Genomic DNA, 24,613 nt, shown 5'->3' on the forward strand with positions numbered 1-24,613 from the left:
AAAGATGTTTTGGAACTGAGATGACTGACATCCAACAAGCACAACCATCCTCCTTTGTGTCAATGATGACTCCAACCAGCAGAGAATTTTCTCCATGATTCCCATTGACTTCAGTTTTTGCTGGGAATTCTTCATGCTGCGCTCAAATGCAGCCTTGATGTCTAGGGCAATCACTCTCTCCAAATCTCTGGAATTTTCCTCTTTTGTCCATGATTCAACCAAGGCTGCAATGAGGTCAGGAACTGAGTGGCTCTCATGGATCCAAAACTAGGGTTGTGCAGATTGTTGCTAAGCAGATGTTGCTTGATAGCTCTGTTGATGACTTGATGGGAGGCATTTGAAAAGGAGCAGGAGGGAACTTAAGAAAGCACTCAGAAGTGCACAAAGGCATGAAAAGGACTTGCGAACAGGATTAGGGAGAATCTTAAGATGTTGAGGTTGGTTGGCTCCCACAACACCCACAATCCAAGCTACAAATCTACTCCAAAACCTGCGAATCTTAAGATGTTTTATAAATACCTTAAAAGGAAGAATTTAACAGAATTTAAGATCACAACTGGTGAGGCAGCATCCATGGAGAGAAAGCAAACTATTGTTTTGAATCCAGATGACTCTTTATCAGAGCATTTTTTGTTTTCAATCCAGAGTCCAGCATCTGCAGTAATTTGCTCCTGCAGATGGTATTTAACCCTGGTAAGTGTGGGGTGATGCACTTTGGAAGAAGAAACAAGAAGAGGGAGTATTTAATGAATGTCAGAACACTGGATAGCTTAGAGGAACAAAAGGATCTTGAGTGATTATTCACAGATCCGTGAAGTCAGCAGAGCACGTGAATAGGAGAGTTAAGGAGACATATGGAACACTCGCTTTCATCAGTCATGGCATAGAGTATAACAGCAAGGATGTAATGTTGGAGTTGTACAGAGCATTGGTCAGGCCACAACTGGAGTTATGTGTAAGGTTCTGGTCACATCACAACAGGAAGAATGTGATAGCACGAGAGGGGTTGCAGAGGAAGGTCACCAGGATGTTGCCTGGAATGGAGCAATTGAGCTATAAGGACAGATTAGATATGTGTGGATTATTTTTCTTCAAAGCAAAGAAAACTGAGGGGATACATGATTGAGGTGCGTAAGATTGAGGAGTAAGGACAGGGTGAATAGACAACAGCTGCTCCCCTTGGTTGAGGGGTCAATCATGAGGGGCCATAGTTTTAGGGTAAGGGGCAGGAGATTCAGAGGGGATTTGGGAAAAAAAAATTTTCACGCAGCAGGTGTTGGGAATCTGGAATCCACTGTTTGAGAAGGTACTGGAGGCAGGAAACCTTACAACCTTTAAAAAATATTTGGATGAGCACTTGAACTATCATAACGTTCAAGAATTTGGGACAAGTGCAGAAAATTGGGATTAGCATATATTTAGTGGTAGTTATGCCAGTGCAGACTCAGTGGGCTGAAGGGCCTTTCTGCGCTGTATGAATCTATGAATCTATGTAAAGTAGACTGGAGTGGTAATTGGCCAGGTTGGGTTTGTCCTGCTTTGTGTGTACAGGATATACCTGAGCAATTTTCCACATTGTCGGCTTGATGCCAGTGTTGAAGCTGTACTGGAACAGCTTGGCTAGGGGAGTGGTTAGTTCTGGAGTATAAGACTCAGTACTATTGCCGGAATGGTGATAGGACCAATGGGCTTTGGAATATTAATCAGAATTACTGATTGTTGTAGTAAAGCATTCTAAAATGCAGAAAACAATTCCAGTAGAATTAGAAAATAAAAGTAAAACACATCAATTTTCACAAAACAAATGTAACAAAGTTTAAGTACCGTGCAAGATGAGTTAATGTGTGTGAGAAATACCATAAAATCTGGATGTGATACAAATGAATTAGTAATTAACAACTAGCCACAATTAACTCCATTTAAATAGAGATGCTCACAATGAAAGTCACTTGTAAACAGACTTGTTTCAAACATTGAGAATGATAATTACCAACAAGAAAATAGTATAAAAATAATCTACAGAACTAACTAATATATCTTGCCTAATCAATTGTTTTGGTTTTTGTCAGATGTTTGTTTTCCTCTGTTCACTTTCTGCCATGTCACTTATACTTTAAAGACTTATAATGAGACAATTGCTGTGAATTGATTTTTTTTCTGACTCTCCATTTTATTTCTTTAAAATGGATAATTTTTCTTCATTTTGTATTTGAAGTCACAAAAATGAATAGAATTTTATTTTACATATTATCACAAGCAATCTAAGGCCAGGCTTCCTTTGCCTGGACAATAAATCACACTCTATCCAAACATTCCTTAACCTTAACCTTAAAAGAGGAGCCTCTATTAAGTGACAGTGTCAGATTTTCATTTTGTATGCAAACCAGCCTAATGACTTCTCTGAATGATGTGGCTAAATTACAGATAGATTTTGCAAGAAGCGGCTTGGGGAGTGGAGCACCATTCCATGTGAATATAAATTGACATCTGGGAACCATATTTCAATGATTCTGATTCATGGAAGTACAAACTAACACACTGTTTAACTTTAGCGTAAACCCTCAGAGAAATTGTGCTAACGACTATTAATGCTGTTTCCCTGGTGTTTCTGCTGATCTTCTACCAAAGTTATGGGAAGAGATCAGTAAGGCCTCTGTGGAAATTCTAGGCAAAGCCAGGTCGTTCAGATAAGGGAGTACCTTTGTTCTGCCCTTTTCTTTACATGGGAACATTGGAATTGCAGATGAAAAAGGACTACATTTCATGTTGACCTACTGCAATCTTGAGAGTTACGTTACTTAATGATAACGGATATGTTGTCTGATCATAGTCGTCAATCTTGTTCAATTAATCTGGAACAGATTCAAAGAAAATTTGCAATATAAACCCAAGGAATGAAGGGCCCAAAAGGACCATTTTGGCCCATGAATATTATGGTTAATGATTTTACAAAGCTTAAGTTACTGATACGCTGTATGTCCCATTTCATGAAGACCTTCTCACATTGCTCGCGAGAATACAGTTTCTTACAGAAGCACAATATCACCACTTAATAGCAACTGTCTATAAATTATATGGTATAAAACTAAAGCATGTTGTACTTTTATATTCTTTAACCTTGTGTTGATCCTCACCACATAAGGAATCAGTGTGTTAAAGAATGATTTCTACGTACTGTTGAGTTACAAGCATGATCTGATTAATATAAAGCTTTTAATTACCACTAGATGTTTCAAGGTGCTTATAGCCAAAGAAGTAATTTTAAAGTGCAGTCTCTGTGTTAATGTGAGAGCTTGCACAATTAAGGTAGCCTGGGACCAGGACATTCATCACAGTTCTAAAAGTTTTTGTGAGCAGGATAAATAATTGAAATTCAATGTTATTTTTGTCGTCATCTTCAGAGCTTTCCACATCATGTGTCATTTCAAGGACCTTGCCTCTTCACTTTCAGCATTTCACTGTATGATATTATTTTAAGGCACTCTTGGCACATCGATTAAGTGTTTCTTGGGCATTCCTGAAATTCATTCACTTTTTACCACTGTTCAAATTCTTCCTCCTGCTATAACAATCTCACCTGTTACAGGTGTTTTATTCCTCATTCAGCCTGTCTTTAACTGATGCCAATATGTGTATTATTTTAAAATCTGGAATTCATTGAATATTCTGTTGTTTATGTCAAAACAGAATATTTCATTTGTTCCAACAAGGCTAAAGAAAACCTCCCAGTCGCGAACCACTTCAACTCCCCCTCCTACTCCCTGGACGACATGTCCATCCTGGACCTCCTCCAGTGTCACAACGATGCACCCAAAAACTGGAGGAACAGCACTTCGTATGCCACCTTGGAATCCCACAACCCAATGGTCTCAATGTGAACTGTATGAGCTTCAAAATCACCCCAACTCCGACCTCATCCCAAGTCCAGCAACCCCCTCTCGTCTCCGCCTCCTTGACCTGTCCGTCTTCCCTCCCACCTACCCGCCCCTCCCTCCTCACCAACCAATCCCCATTCCAACTCCCTACCTACACTCACCTTTACTGGTTTCATCCCCGCCTCCTTGACCTGTCCTTCTCTCCACCTATCTGCTCCACTATCCATCTTCTATCACCGCCTGCCCCTCTCTCTATTTATTTCAGAGCCCTCTTCCCCTCCCCCATTTCTGAAGAAGGGTCCAGACCTGAAACGTCAGCTTTCCTGCTCCTCTGATGCTGCCTGGCCTGCTGTGCTCATCCAGTTCCACACCTTGTTACCTCAGACTCCAGCATCAGCAGTTCCTACTATCTCTAAAGAAAATGACTCTTTTCCCCAGGATTTTTCTGGCCAGTAGATAACTAATTTAATAGAGTCTCCATCTCCATGAGCTAGACACCAGTTAGAACTAAGATCTTGTACAAATGGGACACCTTGGAATAACACAGTAATTTCAACAACAGTACTCATCAAGCCATTCTGAAATTAATTTTTTTAAATCTTTATACAATCTGTTAGAGTTTATGATTGTCATTCTCTGAAAGACCAATGTCCTACATCTTCTGATCTAGAAATAGAAATTCTGACCCAGTTAAGACAATAAGTTGCCTCCTTAGCTTACTATGATTTTTCTGGTCTGACTTGCAAAATAGAATAAATCTGAACAGTCAGTGGAGCAATCCATACAGAGAGCATCAGAGTGAATTTTTGCAGTAGCCAGGCTCCCTTTTTACAACATTAGTTGTCATGTTATTGTAAGTAAACAAAGATCCCAAAGCCATTTTAAAAAGTTACCAAAAGATGGTAAGTGTTTAATATAAGTGCGTGAGTGAGTGGGCTGGCAGGTGGCAGGATGGCAGCATATGGGTGATGGAATGATGAGGCATCTTCCAGCTGTGGAAGTGGGGGTGAGTTTCAGGTATCACGGGCATGTTGGCTGGGTATTACGGGTTGGATGTTGCAAGGGTTTGTGCGGGAAAGGGGTGGCGAGTTGTGTGTTTATCAGTTACCGGAAGGCATCACAAGGCATGCTTGATGATGCAATGAGAGTGATATATATGAATATATGTGTTGGGAACAAGAAGAGGTTATTTGACAACCACAAGCCTGGTAGGTTTCAAAAAACAAATGGGCCCGATCTTCAGTTTCCAGGTTGTTGTAAAAGTTAAACCTACTCTAACTCGAGTATAACTATAAAACTAACCTCACAATCTCATACTGACTTCAAACACCACCTCTACATATCATAGTATGGTGTATAGTATTGGTTTCCATTTTAAGGAAGGGTGTAAACTGATTGGAAGCAGTTCAGAGAAGGTTTACTCATTTAATACCTAGCATTGTTAGGTTGTCTTATGTTGAAAGGTTGAACAAACTAGGTTTATGTCTACTGACATTTAGAAGAGTAAGCAATGACTTGATTGAAACACATAGGTCCTGAGAGGGATTTAAAGGATGCAAGTGGACATCATATTTCCTCATGAGTGAATCTAGAACTAGGGACCACTGTTCAAAAATAATGACTTGCACATTTAAAACAGAAATGAGGAGAAATATTTTATCTCAAGGGGTCATGAATTTTAGAACTAAAAAGGCACTGGAAGCAGAGTCCTTGGATGTTTTTAAGGCAGAGGTGTATAGATGCTTGGTAAGCAAGGGGGTGAAAGAGTGAAGTTATATCCAGATAGAGTTGAAGTTATATCCAGATCAGCCATGATATCATTCCAATCAGTTGAGAAACCTATCAAATTCTAATAGAAGATCCAAACCTTCATTGCTGTCAAACTGATGGCCTTCCATCTCACAAAACAATTGCTCTCTTTCTCTCATCATGCAACAAACTTGTTGTCCAAAATTGTTGATCATGTCTTAATGATACCATAAAAGGGCAAGTAGAAGATGTAGACTCTGAAAACTACCTCAGCTGCTACAGGGATTGAACCTGTGCTTTCATTAAGCATCATGCTTTAACCAACTGAGTTAATTGATCCTATCCACAAAATGCCTAATGGTTTAAACTTGGTTTCTGTCGCTTTTCTCAATGGTCGATAGGTGTTTGGACTTCTACCAATTTTTTAGTCTTTCCAAACTTCACTTTTAGGCAGCAATTCTCTACTAACATGTTGAAAATTGGAACCTCTTAGCAGAATTTGAAAAACACAGGGAGACGTGCTGAAGTATTGATTAAAGTTGAAACTAACAGGATCTCACAGTGTAATTTACTATACCAACTGAACAGTAGAATATCCTTGTCATTGCTAAAGAAATTTCTTTTCTGTGAAATCCTGTGTGATTTAGAATATTAACAAAAAATAAGTTAATAGCATTAGTGGAAGAGTAGGAGTTAGAGATAAAAGCAGATGCTAAAAAAAATGTAACACTGTGGCATTCAGAATTGGAAGAAGGAAAAGCTGACCCAGGCCCAATGCAGGTTGAGTTGGTTAGGGTTCAATTGTAGATGAAAAAGCGAAAAATTAACAAAATACAGAGAAAAGACATTAAGGAAAGAAAGAGATATGGAAAGAAGAAAGAGAGAATCAGCATGAAGAGGAACAAGAAATGCTTCTTTTACAGAGTGAAGGGAGAACTGGATGTTTTGAACAGTGGTTCAAAACCAACTCCGAATTTTGACTTGTACAGCAAAAGTAAATGGTTGTGTAGCCATTAAAGTTAATATAAGGACCTGCACAGAATCTTACTTCAAAGCAAAGATTATGATGTAACTTTGGGTTGATCCTTAAAAAAAGTGAATGAACTTTCAACATTTTGCCAAATAAGTAAATTCTTGGGGATTAGAGGTGGTGGTGGGGTGTAGGAGAGTAACATTAGAACTCAGAGTTTAGTATAAGGTTGTACAAGTTTTCTGTTAAATTAGTGGTGCTTGCTTCATTTCATTTCTGTTTATGTACAATAATGTTTGAAATTTTTTAAAAGCGTGTAACCTTGTGGCACAGTTCAGTTGATTAATTGCTGGGTGTTTGGATTTCTTAGAAGCTTAGTTGTATCTAATAGGATCATAACACTGAGAAAAATTGAGATTTTACTTTGAGGGCTTAATAGAAATTCATGCTGAATATATACTTTATTATGGATTTTAGATAAATGATATGCAGTGTGCAATTTGGAGTCATGTTATAGAATTGTACTTTTTGCAAAACCTTGTCTGTTTTCTTTTTAATCTTATCTTCATTGGACACTTAGTGTCCACAAGACTGAACAGCCACAAATCACTGGATCTGGACTGTATAAACCATTCCCGTATAATTAAATAATGCAAAATAAACTTAAGTAACGCACCATAATCAGCAATATGAACTGTCCTGTATTCTGGTTTGTGGATTCTTTTTCCTTTGATACATTCATGCAGAGCAGCATTATCTTCCAGTATGTAGGAGTCTATATAATAAAAACGAAATAAATACATTTGTTTAGGTAGCATAAAAGACATGATAATTTTTACATCAATCGTGAGGGTGACCAAACATATCAAAACTATTGCAAAGTACATCACATTTATTACACTACTCAGGGTATACAACATTTTTATGAGTGACAGTAAAACATCACAATAGAAAATCACTTGACCCGTGCAAATGTAACCACAAGATTAAGAAGATTAATAAAAACAAAAAAAATTCAGAATAGAAATGAACTTTCCATATTTTATATTTACTAGTGCATTATTTTGTCATTTTACATTATTCTCATGTTACTCTATGACCTACTATTATTCTCATTATTCAAGACAATGCACTTCATTAACATTTAGTGGAAAACCAACCAGTCACTTTTATCTGAGTGACTTTAATTCTCTGCTAATGTTATTGATTCTGACCTTGACAATATACATCAAGAGGCAAGAACTGGATAAATATTTCACATAAACAATGAAATCCCAACAGTACTGTGGCCCCTCAGTAATACATTGAAGTATCATTCTAGGCTATACACTTAATAGTTTGGTCTGGAACTTAAAGCCTCTGCAGCATCTTGGTGCAGAATTCATTGTGCTATCTCAGATATGTACAGCACAGAAATAGACCCTTCAATCCAACTGCTAGCCAATCGAGCTATGTGAGACCCCTTGGGGATGAGCGACCATATCTTGATAGAATTTTTTTTTATCAAGATGGAGAGTAAGGTAGTTGATTCAGAGACGAGGGTGCTGAATCTTAATAAAGGAAACTATGGAGATAAGAGGTGTGAGTTGGCCTTGATAGATTGGGGACAGCTACTTAAAGGGATGACAGTGGGTAGCCAATGGCAAACATTCAAGGAACGCATGGGGGAACTGCAACAACTGTTTATTCCTGTCTGGCACAAAAACAAAATGGGTAAGAGGGCCAATCCATGGCTTACAAAGAAAACTAGAGATAGTATTCGATCCAAGGAAGAAGTATACTGATTGGCCAAGAAAAATAAAATGTCTGAGGATTGGGAGCAGTTTAGAATTCAGCAAAGAAGGACCAAGGGATTGATTAAGAAGGGGAAAATACAGTACAAAAGTTAGCTTACAGGGAACATAAAAACTGATGCTAAGAGTTTCTATAGGTAGATGAATAGAAAGAGATTGGTGAATTCAAAGATAGTAGGAACTGCAGATGCTGGAGAATCTGAGATAACAAGGTGTAGAGCTGGATGAACACAGCAGGCCAAGCAGCATCAGGGGAGCAGGAAAGCTGATGTTTCGGGCCTAGACCCTTCTTCAGAAATGGGGGAGGGGAAGGGGGTTCTGAAATAAATAGGGAGAGAGGGGGAGGCAGATAGAAGATGGATAGAGGAGAAGATAGGTGGAGAGGAGACAGACAGGTCAAAGAGGTGGGGATGGAGCCAGTAAAAGTGAGTGTAGGTGGGGAGTTAGGGAGGGGATAGGTCAGTCCAGGGAGGACGGACAGGTCAAGGGGACGGGATGAGGTTAGTAGGTAGGAGTGGGGCTTGAGGTGGGAGGAGGGGTTAGGTGGGAGGAAGGGCAGGTTAGGGAGGCGGGGACAAGCTGGGCTGGTTTTGGGATGTGGTAGGGGGACGGGAGATTTTGAAGCTTGTGAAGTCCACATTGATACCATTGGGCTGCAGGGTTCCCAAGCGGAATATGAGGTGTTGTTCCTGCAACCTTCGGGTGGCATCGTTGTGGCACTGCAGGAGGCCCAGGATGGACATGTCGTCTGAGGAATGGGAGGGGGAGTTGAAATGGTTCGCGACTGGGAGGTGCAGTTGTTTAGTGCAAACCGAGCGTAGGTGTTCTGCAAAGCGGTCCCCAAGCCTCCGCTTGGTTTCTTGATGTAGAGGAGGCCACAATAGGAACAGCGGATACAGTATACCACATTAGCAGATGTGCAGGTAAACATCTGCTTGATGTGGAAAGTCTTCTTGGAGCCTGGGATAGGGATGAGGGGGGACGTGTAGGGGCAGGTGTAGCACTTCCTGTGGTTGCAAGGAAAAGTGCCAGGTCTGGTGGGGCTGGAGGGGAGTGTGGAGCGGACAAGGGGGTCACGGAGAGAGTGGTCCCTCCGGAAAGCAGATAAGGGTGGGGAGGGAAAAATGTCATTGGTGGTGGGGTTGGATTGCAGATGGCGAAAGTGTCGGAGGATGATGTGTTGGATCCGGAGGTTGCTGGGGTGGTACGTGAGGACGAGGGGGAATCTGTTTTGGTTGTTATTGTGGGGAGGGGGTGTGAGGGATGAGTTGCGGGAAATGCGGGAGACACGGTCGAGGGCATTCTCTCCACCTTTCTTCTCCTCTATCCATCTTCTATCCGACTCCCCCTCTCTCCCTATTTATTTCAGAACCCTCTTCCCCTCCCCCATTTCTGAAGAAGGGTCTAGGCCCGAAACGTCAGCTTTCCTACTCCTCTGATGCTGCTCGGCCTGCTGTGTTCATCCAGCTCTACACCTTATTGGTGAATTCAAACGTAGGTCTCCTACAGACAGAAATAGGGAATGTATAATAGGGGACAAGAAATGGTTGAGCAACTGAGTACATACTTTGGCTCCGTCTTCACAAAAGAGGACATAAATCAGATCCTAGAAATGTTGGAGAATGCAAGATTTAATGAGAGGGAAGAATTGAGGGAGATCAATATTAGCAGAGAAACGGTGCTAGGAAAATTGATGGGATTGAAGGTGGATAAATCCCCAGGGCCTGATAATCTACATCCCACAGTACTTAAGGAAGTAGCTCTAGAAATAGTGGATGGATTGGTGGTCATCTTCCAGGATTCTATAGACTCTGGAACAGTTCCTGCAGATTGGAGGATAGCTAATGTCATCTAATATTCAAAAAAGGAGGTAGACAGAAAACAGGGAATTATAGACCAGTAAGCATAACATCAGTCGTGGGGAAAATTCTCGAATCCATTATCAAGGACTTTATAGAGGAGTTATTTAGAAGGCAATGGCAGGATCAGACAGCGTCAGCATGGATTTATGAAAGGGAAATCATGCTTGACAAATCTGTTGGAATTCTATGAAAATGTAACTAGTAGAGTTGACATAGGGCAGCTAGTCGATGTGGTATGTTTGGACTTTCAGAAAGCGTTTGACGAAGTCCCACAAAAGAGATTATTGTGCAAGATTAAAATGCATTGGATTGAGGGAAGTTATTGCCAGATAGAAAACTGGTTGGCAGAGAGGAAACAAAGAGTAGGAATTAATGGGTCCTTTTCAAATTGGCAGGTAGTAACTAGTGGGGTGCCACAAGGATCGGTGATGATACCCCAGCTATTCACAAAATATATTAACAATTTGGATGACAGAACAAAATGTGACATCTCAAAATGTGCAGATGATACCAAGTCGAGTGGGAGGGTGAACTGTGATGAAGATGCAGAGATCCTTCAGCATGATGTGGACAGGTTCTGTAAGTGGGCAAATGGCAGATGCAGTATAATTTGGATAAATGTGAGGTTATTCACTTTGGAAGCAAAAACAAGAAGGCAGATTACTACCTGAATGCCTGTAAATTGGGAGAGGGGAGTGTGCAGTGGGACCTAGGTGTCCTTGTGCACCAGTCGCTGAAGGTAAGCATGCAGGTGCAGCAGGCAGTAAAGAAGGCAAATGGTATGTTGGCCTTCATTACAAGAGGTTGAGTACAGTAGCAGGGATGTGTTTTGTTGCAGTTATACAGGGCCTTGATCAGGCCACACCTCGAATATTCTCTGAAGATGTAACTAGTAGAGTTGACAAGAGGGAGCCAATCGATGTGGTATATTTGGACTTTCAGAAAGCATTTGACAAAATCTCACATAAGAGACTATTGTTTAAGATTAAAACGCATCGGATTGGGGGAAGTTATTGAAATGGATGGAAAACTGGTTGGCAGATTGGAAACAAAGAATATGAATTAATGGGTCCTTTTCAAATTGGCAGGCAGTAACTAGTGAGGTACCACAGTGTGTAATTTTGGTCTCCTTTTCTGAGGAGGATGCTCTTGCTCTCAAGGGAGTGCAGCGAAGGTTTAGCAGGCTGATCCCAGGGATGGCAGGACTGATGTATGAAGAGAAATTGACTAGGTTAGGATTTTATCCACTGGAGTTCAGACGAATGAGGGGGGATCTCATAGATACTCATAAAATTCCAACAGGACTAGACAGGGTAGATGCTGGGAGGACGTTCCTGATGGTGTGTGTATCCAGAACCAGGGACTACAGTCTGATGATTCAGGGTAGACCATTTAGGATGGAGATCAGAAGACATACCTTCACCCAAAGAGTGGTGCGCCTATGGAATTCATTACTACAGGAAGTAGTTGATGCCAAAACATTGAATGTATTCAAGAGGTGGCTCGATATAGCACTTGGGGTAAATGGGATCAAAGGTTATGGGAGAAAGGAGGATTAGGCTATTGACTTAGATGATCAGCCATGATTGTCATGAATAGTGGAGCAGCTTTGAAGGGTTGAATGGCCTCCTCGTGCTCCTTGCTGCCTAGATATCCTGAATTAATCTCGTCCCATTGTCAGCATTTGGCCCATATCCCTCTAATCCGTTCCTGTTCATATACCCATCCAGATGCCTTTTAAATTTTGTGATTGTATCAGTCTCTACCACCTCCTCTGGAAGTTCCTTCCATATATGCACCACTGAATGCGTGTAAAAGTTGCCCCTTAGGTCCCTTTTAAATCTCTCCTCTCTCACCCTAAACTAATGTCCTCTAACTTTTTACTCCCCTACCCTAGGGAAAAGATCTTGACTATTCACTCCATCAATGCCCTTCATAATTTTGTAATTATTAGACAAAGACTGATTATGACTTGAGTATGACAAGTAAAAGTAAACGAATGAATTTAGTCTCACTTTTATGAAGAATTTAACTTAAATGTGCTTTATAATTGGCAATACAGGATTAACATCAAGAAAATATTTCGTATTTATATTCTTTGACTGCTCTCAAACACGGGAATAATTTCAGCTTTGAGTTTGAGGCAATCATTCTGTAAATTTGCAAATAAGTAAGGTTAGGATCACTAAATATTGGTATCATTAACCTGCTGCTTCTGCAGTTTTCAACAGAAAACTTGGTTACATTCTTGACATTTAAAAGGGCGATTGTTAATGAAAAGCTGTTCCTCAAATCATTTTCTGTTTGTTTACAAAGACAAATGGCACAGAGCCAAATCAAGTGGATTACTTCATCCACAAAATTGAAAGACATTTCTTCAGAAGGATGTAAAGGGACAAATGAGAAAACCTGATGTGTCTGATGAAGCAGTGATGTCTGCAAGATCTAGCTGTACCTGTGTGCTCTGTTTCAATGGCATAATAATGTCAATGGGGCTCCTTGCTGTTTTAAGGTCCAAAATCTGTTTTCAAAAGCTGTTTAAAATTATGGTCAAACAACTGAAGCATAAAATATACATTAATAAAGAATTCTTAATTATCTCCAAGTAAGTTAATCTTATAGATCTAGAATTATATACTTACTGTTTGGATTGCTTGTGCTATGGACGGAGACCATTGGTATATTAGGACCTGTATGAAACACAGAAAATAAAAGATTAGTCTAATATTCTGTAATATTAAATTATTTATATGCTTTTGTGTGAGGCAAGATGGGTTTAGTATGATATTATTAGTCTTCATTGAATATGTTTTAGTTGTCCCCTGATCTAAAGGTACATCAGTGAAACAAAGAAGGTCATAATTGGATCTTTTAATGTGAATACATTTCTTTTTATAATTTTCAGAATAAAGGATATTAATAGAACATTTATGTAAACTTATATGAATCACACAATTAATTTATAGTACTGTCTTTAAATATGTACAACTATTTTCAAATTTGAACTTTTTATAGCACGGGAATCACTTGAGAAGCTGAAGATGAAAAAAGAAAGTGGCAGCCAAAAATGGCATTTGAATTTCCACTTGTACCTATTAAAAAGGTAATGTGAGTAAAGATTTTTGAAATTAGCTCCTTTCAAAATGGAAGTGCTCAAACAGTCAGCTTTAAGAAGATTCAAGAAATTTGATCCTGTTCTGAGGTCCTTACTGTCTCATTAAGTGAGCAAATAAAACTGCACATAAGACATTTGACAGAAATATTTGCCTGCAGCCAAAATAGGGACAACATTCCTGCACTGGAATTGAGAGGCCTGGGACACACATAATAACAGGACTCAGTCTCGATAGTGTAGAGAGCTTACTGAAGAAGAGGCCTTGAAGATCTGTGAAGGAGACAATAGGTGCAGATGCATATTTGGGATGGGGGTTACTGGCCATTGGAGGGAACAAGAGAGAGTCCATTGCCAGAACAGTGAGGATGGTCAAGGGAGTGGGCAATTTGCGGGCAGTTAAGAAGGGAAAGAATATCAAGGTGGTAGATAGCAGATTAAGAAATGGAGCAGTGGCCTTGATTAGACGCTGAACAATTGCACTGTAATCTTCCAGAAAAGGCTATCACACTCAAGTGCCAGAGATAACAAGGTGTAGAGCGGATGAACACAGCAGGCCAAGCAGCATCAGAGGAGCAGGAAGGCTGACGTTTCGGACCTAGACCCTTCTTCAGAAAATCCCCTGCACACTCAAGTGCCAGCCAGCTTCACAAGATGTAACGTGGAAAAAAAAGAATGAAATAAGATCTACTGACTAAATGAACACATGAACTGGGAGTTACTTGCATTTCAAGGTTTCCTGGCTGCTATAACCACATTTTGTTCCCACCTCAGTATAGTCAAAATCACCTGAAGCGTTCAAAAGGTACCAGATTGAATCACAATTCATTAAAAATAAAGTATTAGGTTTTGTTTCAAAAGCAGAATACCAAAGATCAGATTGGAATATAAGGTAAAACCTTGAAGGTGGAGTTTTAAAAATTGAGAGTACAATTACATAAGAAATAACAGGATACTATCCTGGGGAATAAGGATAGGTTGACCAGCTTGAGGACTTGATTTATTACTTTACCCATTAAATAGCTGTTCTGCATTGTTGAAGGTAGTATCTGTTCTGCTATCATCTTATTCAATGGAATGTGTATAATAACATGCTCTGTAACGGGCTTAGTTTATACAGAGATAATCAGATACTTTTACTGAACTTTGAAATAGTATTGAACAAGATAATTGAAGAACACAATACATGTGTTTTTTTTTAATGACACAGCTCTTTCCAATATTGCAATTCATTTAAAACAAATGGCTTTTTAAGTAGAGCAGACAAAGAGATTTTACACAAAATGTAGACATATTCATTAATGCTAAAGCACCGCATGATCTGAACCCCTGCTTTTTTGCATTAGTTTTGTCTTTTGTCTGGACTTCTTTTAAAATTGATCCATATAACTGCTGCAAGAAAGAACAGAAGTTAATTAAGCTTTTATGCTACAAATTACAAAGATCTATTATAAAGCACTGATTTGACTCTGTTACTTTTAAATAAATGCGATTGAATACCTTCCACTGTATAAATTCACTGATACAATAATTCAATTGATTCCAAAGAAATAATCTAATCTTGACAATCAAACTACTTTTTTGGCACACAACAGCTGAGATTTATGAGCTCCCTGGAGTGTGGGGAGGGGTGTCTTCAGAGGTAACTGCCTCACAAGCAAGATAGCTTGCCAGGTCAAGCTCCAAACAGCCACTTAAGAGCTTGACCTGGTGAGCTTTATGACAAATCACAAGCCTCCATGATGAAATCCTACTTGGCCAGAAACTGCCAGTTAATCAGAGGCTTGAAACCTCTGGTTCCCAGAGATGGATGGCAAGGGCCTCGGCTTTAGGAGTTCAAATAATGGGAAGGTAAATGCTTTTGTCTAGGGCTTTTTTGGGTTGGGTCATGAAGATGAGATGGGGTGGGGGGGGGTGGGGGGGGGTGGGTTCCAAGACATTGGAAGTAAAGGTTGAGAAGAGTGGCAGCCACCCACTAGAACACCTGACCATCACCACCCCCTCCTCCCTTCCCACCCCCTAATAATGGCACCCTGCAAGTATACTGAATTTTATGTTGGCTTTTGACTAGCTAATTTGTTCTTCTATCTTTAAATTTCTCTGAAAAAGTCTGGACTGACCACAAGGAGACATGTTACAGTGGTCACCAAATCTTCTCTAGTTTTCTTTTGGTAAAGTTCCTAAATTTCATTTGTCACCACAGTGAGTCTGCACTTCCCATTTAAAGTTTTGCGAGAGACAGAAAACAAGTTGGCAAGTCAGCACTATTGTGTAATGGTCTTATCCATGACCTGCATTCCCATGTAGTGATACTCTATGCTGGAGTCTAATCTTCTGAATTCACCCTAAGGAGTACACAGTATTTATTAGACAAATTCAGTAACTGATGACAAAGGTCTTAATTTCTTTTCTGCCAGTTTATGTGTTTGTGGACCTAGCCATTAATAAACAACAAATTATTGGTCACATTTTCTGTGCACGATAAATTATTCAGTAAACATACTCTATTAAATGCTGATTTCTGCAGGCAAACAGGCATAATAAAATGACTCAGACAACAAAATGGAAAGCATTCCTGGAAGGGAGAAAAATAAAACTTTATTTTTGATCTAAGAGCTTCACTATTTGATAAATTTAGTTTATCGACAAAACAATTAATTGGCTTGAAGAGAACCGCACCAGGTTTTGTCAACTCCTCATTGTTATATCATGTCATTTTATTACTATCCACCAAGAAGTCACCAGTTGTCATTCTGAACAGGGCCATCAGGGGAGCTGCTGTTAATATACTCAAGGAGAGGCCTAGGATCGGTGGAAGACCCAAGGAATGGCAAGTTACCCACTCATTACCCTCCCCTCTCCCCAGTTAAATGCCCTCCTTTGCCACCAAACGTGTTTTAGAGTGTGTACATTAAATTCTACCCACAATTTCTTGATTTTTTTAGAAGTATTTTGGTTTAGTGTCCACTTTTTTTTGATGAAACTGAAACGCATGGTCTAAAGAATGGTATATAAAAAAAGGTTACACTGAAAGCACAGTGAAACATAATACTGTTATGACTTAGGGCACAGTTTTGTCCATTATTTTATCAGTTGTGTCTCAGAGGAAAATAAAGTTAAGATCAAACACATCCATTTTCTGCAGTGTTGAGTGTAGAAATGACAGCATGTATATGCTGACAGCAAAAGGACAGTGATTTCACACTTGAAATATAATGCACTTATTATGCACACTAAGATTGCAAAATTTATTCATTATGGCTTCAAATGCTGAATCACACACCACTTCAGTCTTGTGTACTTCCACAGTTTTGTCTATTTTGTAAGCATGAGTAAAACATGGGAACAAACTGGAATACCTGACGTGTAACAAAGGGAAAAGAAAATAGCAAAACTGTAATAATTTGGAAGAAGGTGCTGTAAGCATGGAAACACAATCCACACTGATATTATAAAGTAACAGTTGCTGTAAGAATCTGACACTATCTTACATAAGGTTACACTTAAAGCCTAAAATTTTCCTTCTTCATCAATCAATATAATGGCCATCATGGTAAATTATTTGTGAAGAAAAAAATCAGAATTAACGTTTTGGGTCCAGTGACCCAAGTATCACCAGACCCGAAACGTTAATTCTGATTTTTTTCTCCACAGATGCTGCCAGACCTGCTGAGCTTTTCCACCAACTTCTGCTTTTGTTCCTGATTTACAGCATCCACAGTCCTTTCAGATTTTATATGGTAAAGTATCTGATTGGAAACACCAGTCATCCCTTGATACATTTGATTGAAGAAGGACACAGCAGAAGGAGAGTACAGGGCTACACTGATCAGTCTTGTCAGAATAAAGACTTGTAATCATTCATAACCCATCATCTCAGCTTCCTCTAGAGATCCCTTGCATCATAGACATCGGTCTTCAACCAATTACATTCGCTCGAAGTGATATCAAGAAATTCATCAGATATTGGAAAGGCTATGGACCCTGACTACATTCTGGCAATTGTCTTGGAGACTTGTGCTCCAGAACATGCTACACCTCTACACAAGGTGGTCCAATATAACTACAACATTGGCATCCACCAGACCATGTGCAAAATTGTCCTGTACACATAAAATAAGGCAAATCCAACCAGCCAATTACTGTCCTAACAATGCACCCTCAATTATCAGGAAAGTGATAGAGGTGTTATCAACAGTGCTATCATGCAGTACCTGTTCAACAATCACCTATTCACTAGCACCCAGTTCAGGTGGTCATTGAGCCTTGGTTAAAAGATGGACAAAAGAGCTAAAGACCAGAGATGAGGTCAGACTGACTTCTCTTGGAATCACGGAGCTCCAGCAAAGCTGGAGTCAATGGGGACCACAAGGAATATCTCCTCTATTTGGAGTCATAAATATCTCATTAAAAATTATAGAATACAGAGAAGCCTGAATGGAGTGGACATGGAGATGATATTTTCACTAGCAGGAAAGATAGGACCTAAGGGCACAGCCTCAGAGTGAAAGGATGACCCTTTGTAACTAAGCTGAGAATGAATTTCTTCAGCCAGAATCTGTGGTGAATCTGTGTTACTCATTGCCGCAGAAGACTATGGAGGCCAAGTCACTGAATGTCTTTAAGACAAAGATAGATAGTTTTTGATTAATAAGGGGATCAATATTTTCAGAGACAAGGCAGGAGAAGGGTGTTAAGAGAAGTATCAGTCATGATCGAATGGTGGAGCAGACTTGATAGGTCGAATGGTCTAATTCTGCTCCTCTATCTTATGGTCTTATGCACAAAGGAAGATAGTTGTGGTTGTTGAAGGTCAGTTATCACAGTTCCAGGTCATCTCTGCAGGAGTACGTCAAGTTAGGATCCCTAGGCCCAAACTTCTCCAGTTGCTTCATCAATGAGCTCTCCTTCATGATTAGGTCAGACGTGGGGATGCTCACTGATGATAGCACAATGTTCGGCACTATTTGTTACTTCTCAGACACTGAAGCAGCCCATGTTCAAATGAATCAAGACCTGGAGAATATCCAGGCTTGGGCTGACAAGTGGCTAGTAACATTTGCACCACGCAAATGCCAGGCAATTACTATTTACAACATGAGAGAAAATATCCACCATCCGTTGATAATCAATGGTATCACCATTGTTGCATCCCCCACTATTAACATCTGAGGAGGTTATCATTAGAAATGTGGCTCCAAGAATAAATCAGAGGCTAGAAATCTTGGAACAAGTAACTCATCTCTTGACTCCCCAAAGCCTATTTAACATCTACAAGGCACAGTCTGGAGTGTGATAGAATACTTCCCACTTGCCTGGATGGGTGTATCACAAACAACACGCAAAAAGCTCGACACCACCCACAGCGAAGCCATTTGTTGGATTAAGACCAAATCCACAAACATCCACTCCTTCTATGTTGACACTCAGAAGCAGCAGTGTGTAAAGTCTACAAGATGCACTGTGAGAATTCACCAAGAATCCTTAGGCAGCACCTTCCAAACCCATGACCAACACTATCGAGAAGGACAAGGGCATCAAATACATGCGAACACGACCGCCTGCAACCCAGTTACTATCCAGACTCAGAAATGTATCACCATTCCTTTAGTGTCACTGGGTCAGCATCCTAATAGCATTATTTTGTTGTACCTACATCAAATGGACTGCAGTCCAAGTACACAGCTCACCAACAGTTTCTCAAAGCCAACTCAGCATAAATAATAAATACTGGCCCAATCAGCAACACCAACATCCATGATTGAATAAAAGAAAATAAAATGAGCACAGACTTTCAGCCATTGTCGCTTTCCACTTCCCAGAGGATCAGTGGTGTCTTGTGATGGTGAGAAATATTTTTCAAGGTAACTCTAATTTCTTACAAAGTTCACCTCAGGGGCCAACGGAATGATAGGTGTCTGCACAGAATTGCTAATCACTCAAAAAGTGGGCTTTTGGCAACTATGCAATAGTTGCATGATTTTTTACTTGTTACAAGTACTAAAATCAATACATGTGAGACTTTACTCTTGATCTGCAGCAAGTGAACTTGCCCTGAATAAACCACAACTAGCTTTTGTGACTTACAGCATCAGGATATTTTAATTACAGAAGAACAGTTAATCAATTGTATTTAATGTCTTCCACAAATGACTCAGCGCCTACCTTCACAGTGCAGTATGAAGTGTTCATTACTGGGGCTGAAGTGGGCACTGAAATAAGTGCAGTTATCTCTATGGAAAGTGCAGGAAAGACACTGGCGATGAAATGATCCAACAGTGTGTACACTATTAAACAAAGCAAACATAAGAAAGCAGGTTACCAACAGAGAATTGTATACCAATGTGCTGTTAGTGACATACTATTGTAATCATAATGCAAATTCAATATGTTTTCACCAAGAAACAAACCATGTATTTACCCCCAAACAAAAACAGGGAATGCCAATGTTGGAAATAATGATAGAAAATGCTGAAAATATCCTTAGTCAGGTGGCATTGGAAATGGCAGGGTTAGTGTTTCAAGTTGATAACATTCCATTAAAACACAACACATAACAGATGAACAGTTAAGAACAGCTATAGAACTGAAGAAAAGACAGCAGGAAGAGTGATCTGTGAATAGGTAAAGAACAGGTGACAATTAAATGACAGAAATAATAATGATTTGATAAATGGAGACAAATCAGAGAAATAAAAGATGGATCCAATTCCCAAAGGATGTGTCTATAAGACCATAAGGTGGAGGAGCAGATGTAGGCCATTCAGTTCATCAAGTCTATTCTGCCATTCAATAAGACCATGGCTGATTTGATAATTCCCAACTCTACTTTACTGCCATTCCCATATAACCCTTGATTCCCTCACTGACTGTTGTATTTGTCTATCTCAGCCTTGAATATACTTAATGACCAATCCTCAACAGGTTTCTGCAGTAAAGAATTCCAGATTCAATACTCCAAGAGAAGACATTCCTCCTTATCTCTGTCTTAAATGTATGACCCCTTATTCTGAGATTATGCCCTCTGGTCCTGGACTCTATTATAAGGGGAAACAACATTTCCACATTTACCCTTCTATTTTCCCATTAATTTTGTATATTTCAATAAAGACAGACTGACTTCTACTAAACTTCTCCTCATAAGATGCTCCCTTCATACCTGGAATCAACCTAGTGAATGTTCTTTGGGCTGCCTCCAATGCTAACATAACTTTCCTTAGATAAGGGGCTCAAAACTATTCACAATATTCTAGTTGTGGTCTGACTTGTGTCTTAGCTAGTTTTATTGAAAAGTCCCATTTTTACACTCAATTTCCTTTGAGATAAAGGGCAACATTCAATTTCCTTCCCTATTTCCCGCAGAACGTGAATGCTAGCATTTTGTGATTCATGGATGAGGACTCCTAAATCCCTCTGCTCCAAAGCTTTCTGCAGTCTTTCTCTATTTAAATAATATTCAGTTTCTCTATTCTTCCTGCTAAATTGTGAAGCCTCACATGTCATTACATTATATTCCTTCTGCCAAGATTTTATCCACACGCTTAACCTGTCTATATTCCTTAATTGACTCTTTCTGTCATCCTCGTCACTTACCTTCATACATATTTTGCGTCAGCTGCAAACTTGGTTATTGAACATTCAGATTTCCCGGCATGGTTCCCTTTCGCACACCACTAGTTATAGGTTGACAGCCTGAAAATGTTTCTCCCTCCTCCTCCGCAGCTTATCCCAACTCTGTCTTCTGTTACTTAGCAACCTTCTATCCATGCTAATGTGGTACATCTAACATCACAAACTGTAATCTTATTAAGCTGCCTAATGTATGATATTTTGTTAAATGCCTTCTTAAAATCTAAATATGTGAGACACACTGCCTCCACTTTATCTAAAAAAAACTGCAGATGCTGGAAATCGAAAAAAAGAAACATAACTTGCTGGAAAAACTCAGCAGGTCTGTCAGCATCTGTGAAGGCAAAACAGAGTTAATGTTTCAGGTCCACCAACCCTTCTTCAGAACTGATTGTAGCTGGAAAAAGGTTGGTATATATGCTGAAGATTAGTTGGAGGGAGGGGGAGGAATAAATAAGAGGTGGAGTTGAAGCCAAAAAGGGAGAACAGTGACAGTAACCTGCACATCTTTGGACTGTGGGAGGAAACCCACACAGACATGGGAGAATGTGCAAACTTCACACAGACAATTGTGAGGCAGCAGTGCTAACCTCTTGGCCACTGTGCTGCACGTGCTTTGGGCTTAATTTTGATCAATACTGTTCGTATCAAATTTGGTGAAGTGAATCAAGTAAAGACAACTCCACATTGAGCAGAATTGAGATCCAGCCAGAAATGACATATTGGAAACCTCAGTGAAAATATAGACTTGTTGTTCCAGTTTAAATAGCCACCGTTTCATAATCATTAATCACATCTCTGTTTGAGCGAAACCTTATTTTTAAACAGGAACAAAAACAGAAGTTGCTGGAAAAGCTCAGCAGGTCTAGCAGCATCTGTGAAGAGAAAATCAGAGTTAATATTTCGAGTCTGGTGACCCTTCCTTCACCGGACCCGAAATGTTAACTCTGATTTTATCTTCACAGATGCTGGTGGACCTGCTGAGCTTTTCGAGCAAATTCTGTTTCTGTTCCTGATTTACAGCATCTGCAGTTCTTTTGGCTTTTATTTTTAAACAAGTATAGATTCACCTTATTTTGTTTACCTGTATAAATGTCTTCCTCTTGTTGAATCTTCTGTACTTAGAAAATATCTAATGAATTAAATTAGATCAGCAAGCCATTAGTTGGTGTTCACATATTTAAAAATATTGTTTTGTGAAGGAGAGATGCAAGCAGTTACCTGTAAATGCAATTAATGTAGTAATGTTATGTGGGAGAAAATAATACTTTAAGAAGTTTATAGTAGGTCAAGTTAAAGCTATTGTAATGGTTGTGCTTCACCAAATGATTATTTCACATCTTTAAAAAAAAAAAACGTGCATTTATATTGTGGTTTTTGTAACGGCTGGACATCCCAAAGCATGTTGAAATTACTTAAGTACCTTTGAAATGAAGTCTCAATTGTGAATAACTTTGGCCTAAATCTTCCAATTAGTGTCAGGGCAGTTCCCACCAATGCTAATCAGAGAAAAAAATACAATTAACTGCCATCACTTTTGCCTACACTTCAAATGTGGCTACTCCCTGGAGACTTTACCACAGAAAGCTGGGCAGGTCTTGATTCGGTGCAGGAGAAGTCAAAATGTGTCCCCTCTTTTCAACACCATCTGCTCTAGTCCAGTAAATAAATTGAAATTTCATAGAACTTTTAATTGTGTTAGAGTAAGTAGGTAAATGTTAAGATGTTTAATTGTGGATGAGGTAAGAGGGTAAAGGGATAGGGTGCTGTCGGTTTTATGTCTGGAAGAGTTAGCACTGAGGCTTGCTTTAAGGAACTCCCACTTAGGGATTGTAAATCAATTGGCAAAATGTTTACCTCAATTGACTGCTATAGAAGCCTTGACTCTGCTTCTCAAAAAGATACAAGGATGCTTTTGGAGCCAGTATCAAGAGAATACTTTTCAGAGGATCAAGAACATGTTGTAATCCATGGACGTGTAATCCATTCTTTCCAACCACCGTAGCAGCTGATGTTTCAGCTACAGGCTTAGAGACAGTGACTGGATGGGTTACAAACTGGTCTTTTACTCATCATGAGCATTAGTAGCCAAGAAAACAAAATAAACTGGAATTGAGAAGGAGGATCTCTCAGTTACAGCCTGCAAGACATGTTCAGGCTGCCTGTTTAACGGATCATACACCTTTAGTTGCTCAACTGCATGAGAAAGAACTAACAAACATGCCTCTAAGAATACAAAGATTTTGACTTTGTCTAATGATTTTCACCCATGAAACACTTTTTACGCTGAGAAAACTGCAGATGGATTCTCCAGAGCGTTGGTTGAAAATATTAACAGCATGATATTGAATTTATTCATGAACTCGAATCATACACACAGTGCACAATGGCACAATAACCAGCAATCCACAATCAGCTTAGTCAGATTTCATCCAGCAAATTACCAGTCTTCCCCGTCCTAGAAGGATGTGCTCCAGGAAATTAGTATAAATCCAGGTGATCTGGAGGTTTCAAAGTTGTGGGTGAGTAGGGTAGTGGTAAATGTAATTAAATACACAAGCATATAACATTAATAATGACAAACAAAGTTTCAGGGGTGCTGTTGTGCATGGGTGTGAAAAGGTTAATACTGAGGTGTGCCATAAGCACCATTCAGTATGATGATGTCAAGACTTGTGGCAGAACAATTTAAGATCTTGAAAGTTTGAGATCTAGCATTTGGTCCTCCTAAAAGTTTCAGTAACAATGCTTGTGATACCAATGTAACCAGTAACTAGTTGCTAAAATGCAATAGACTGCGTTTTGTTAATGATAAAAGATTCTTTTAGTTAGACCAGGGTGAGACTTTCATCTATCTGATATCATAGTTTCCTATGCTTAAAGAGAATGGTGGTAGAACCTTCATTATGAGTAGCAGTTCATTCAACATAGTGAGCAGGCATGGTGCCAGCTGCATTGACTTGCTAGTTGGGCAGGATAGCAGGGTGACAGTGCTAGCTATGTAGGGCACCAACTGTAGCATGGATGGGTAGCAGATGGCACTGTGCCAGCTAGGTAGCTTGGTGTTATAATTCCAATTGAGTAGAGTGGCAACGAAGTAGGATACCACAACGCTTCTGGGTAGGATGCCTGTTGGGCAGGGTGATAGGGTGGCAGATTGGAAGCTGGGTAGGGTGCCATCTATTTATGTTGATAAAGTGATAGCTAGGCAGGTTGGCATCTGGCTCGGAGTATGATGGCAGATGGTAGGGCAGCATGTGTTTGGATGGTTGCATGGCAGCAAGGCAGCTGGTAGGATGGTAGGGTAGCAGGGTGAGAGATGGATTGTGTGACAAGAAGATGAGGTTGGTTTAGCCAGATGTGTTAGGTGACAAGATGGTTGAGAATGAGTTGGGGTTGTCATGGACAGTAGAGGGATGTGGTGGTGGAGTAATTCAAATAGGTAATCAGAAGTTAAAACTGGTTTTAATCAGTCAGTCTAACTTTTCCTTCATAGGTATCTAGGTATATAAGTTGCAACCTTCCAAAGTCTTAAACTCTAATTCAGAGCCCTAATTTTTTGAACAGGTTTCAAACAGGGTTTCAACAAACAGACCAATGTAAGTTTAAGCTTTATGAGCAAT

The 24,613-nt window shown here is 39.6% G+C and overlaps 1 protein-coding gene across 1 annotated transcript in view; it reads right to left on the minus strand.

The window, feature by feature from the left end:
- LOC109928671 (inactive dipeptidyl peptidase 10-like) overlaps positions 1-24,613 on the minus strand; it is a 618,050-nt gene that overhangs the window by 48,816 nt on the left and 544,621 nt on the right. Inside the window, exons 15-18 of the mRNA XM_048599233.1 lie at positions 22,075-22,122; positions 19,527-19,648; positions 12,892-12,939; positions 7,107-7,369 (exon numbers count right to left, since the gene is read on the minus strand). Coding sequence (XP_048455190.1) covers positions 7,107-7,369; positions 12,892-12,939; positions 19,527-19,648; positions 22,075-22,122 — 481 coding nt within the window. The remainder of the gene's footprint in view (positions 1-7,106; positions 7,370-12,891; positions 12,940-19,526; positions 19,649-22,074; positions 22,123-24,613) is intronic.

Source organism: Rhincodon typus, chromosome 7 (genome assembly GCF_021869965.1).
Source record: "Rhincodon typus isolate 14 chromosome 7, sRhiTyp1.1, whole genome shotgun sequence".
Taxonomy (NCBI): Eukaryota; Metazoa; Chordata; class Chondrichthyes; order Orectolobiformes; family Rhincodontidae; genus Rhincodon; species Rhincodon typus.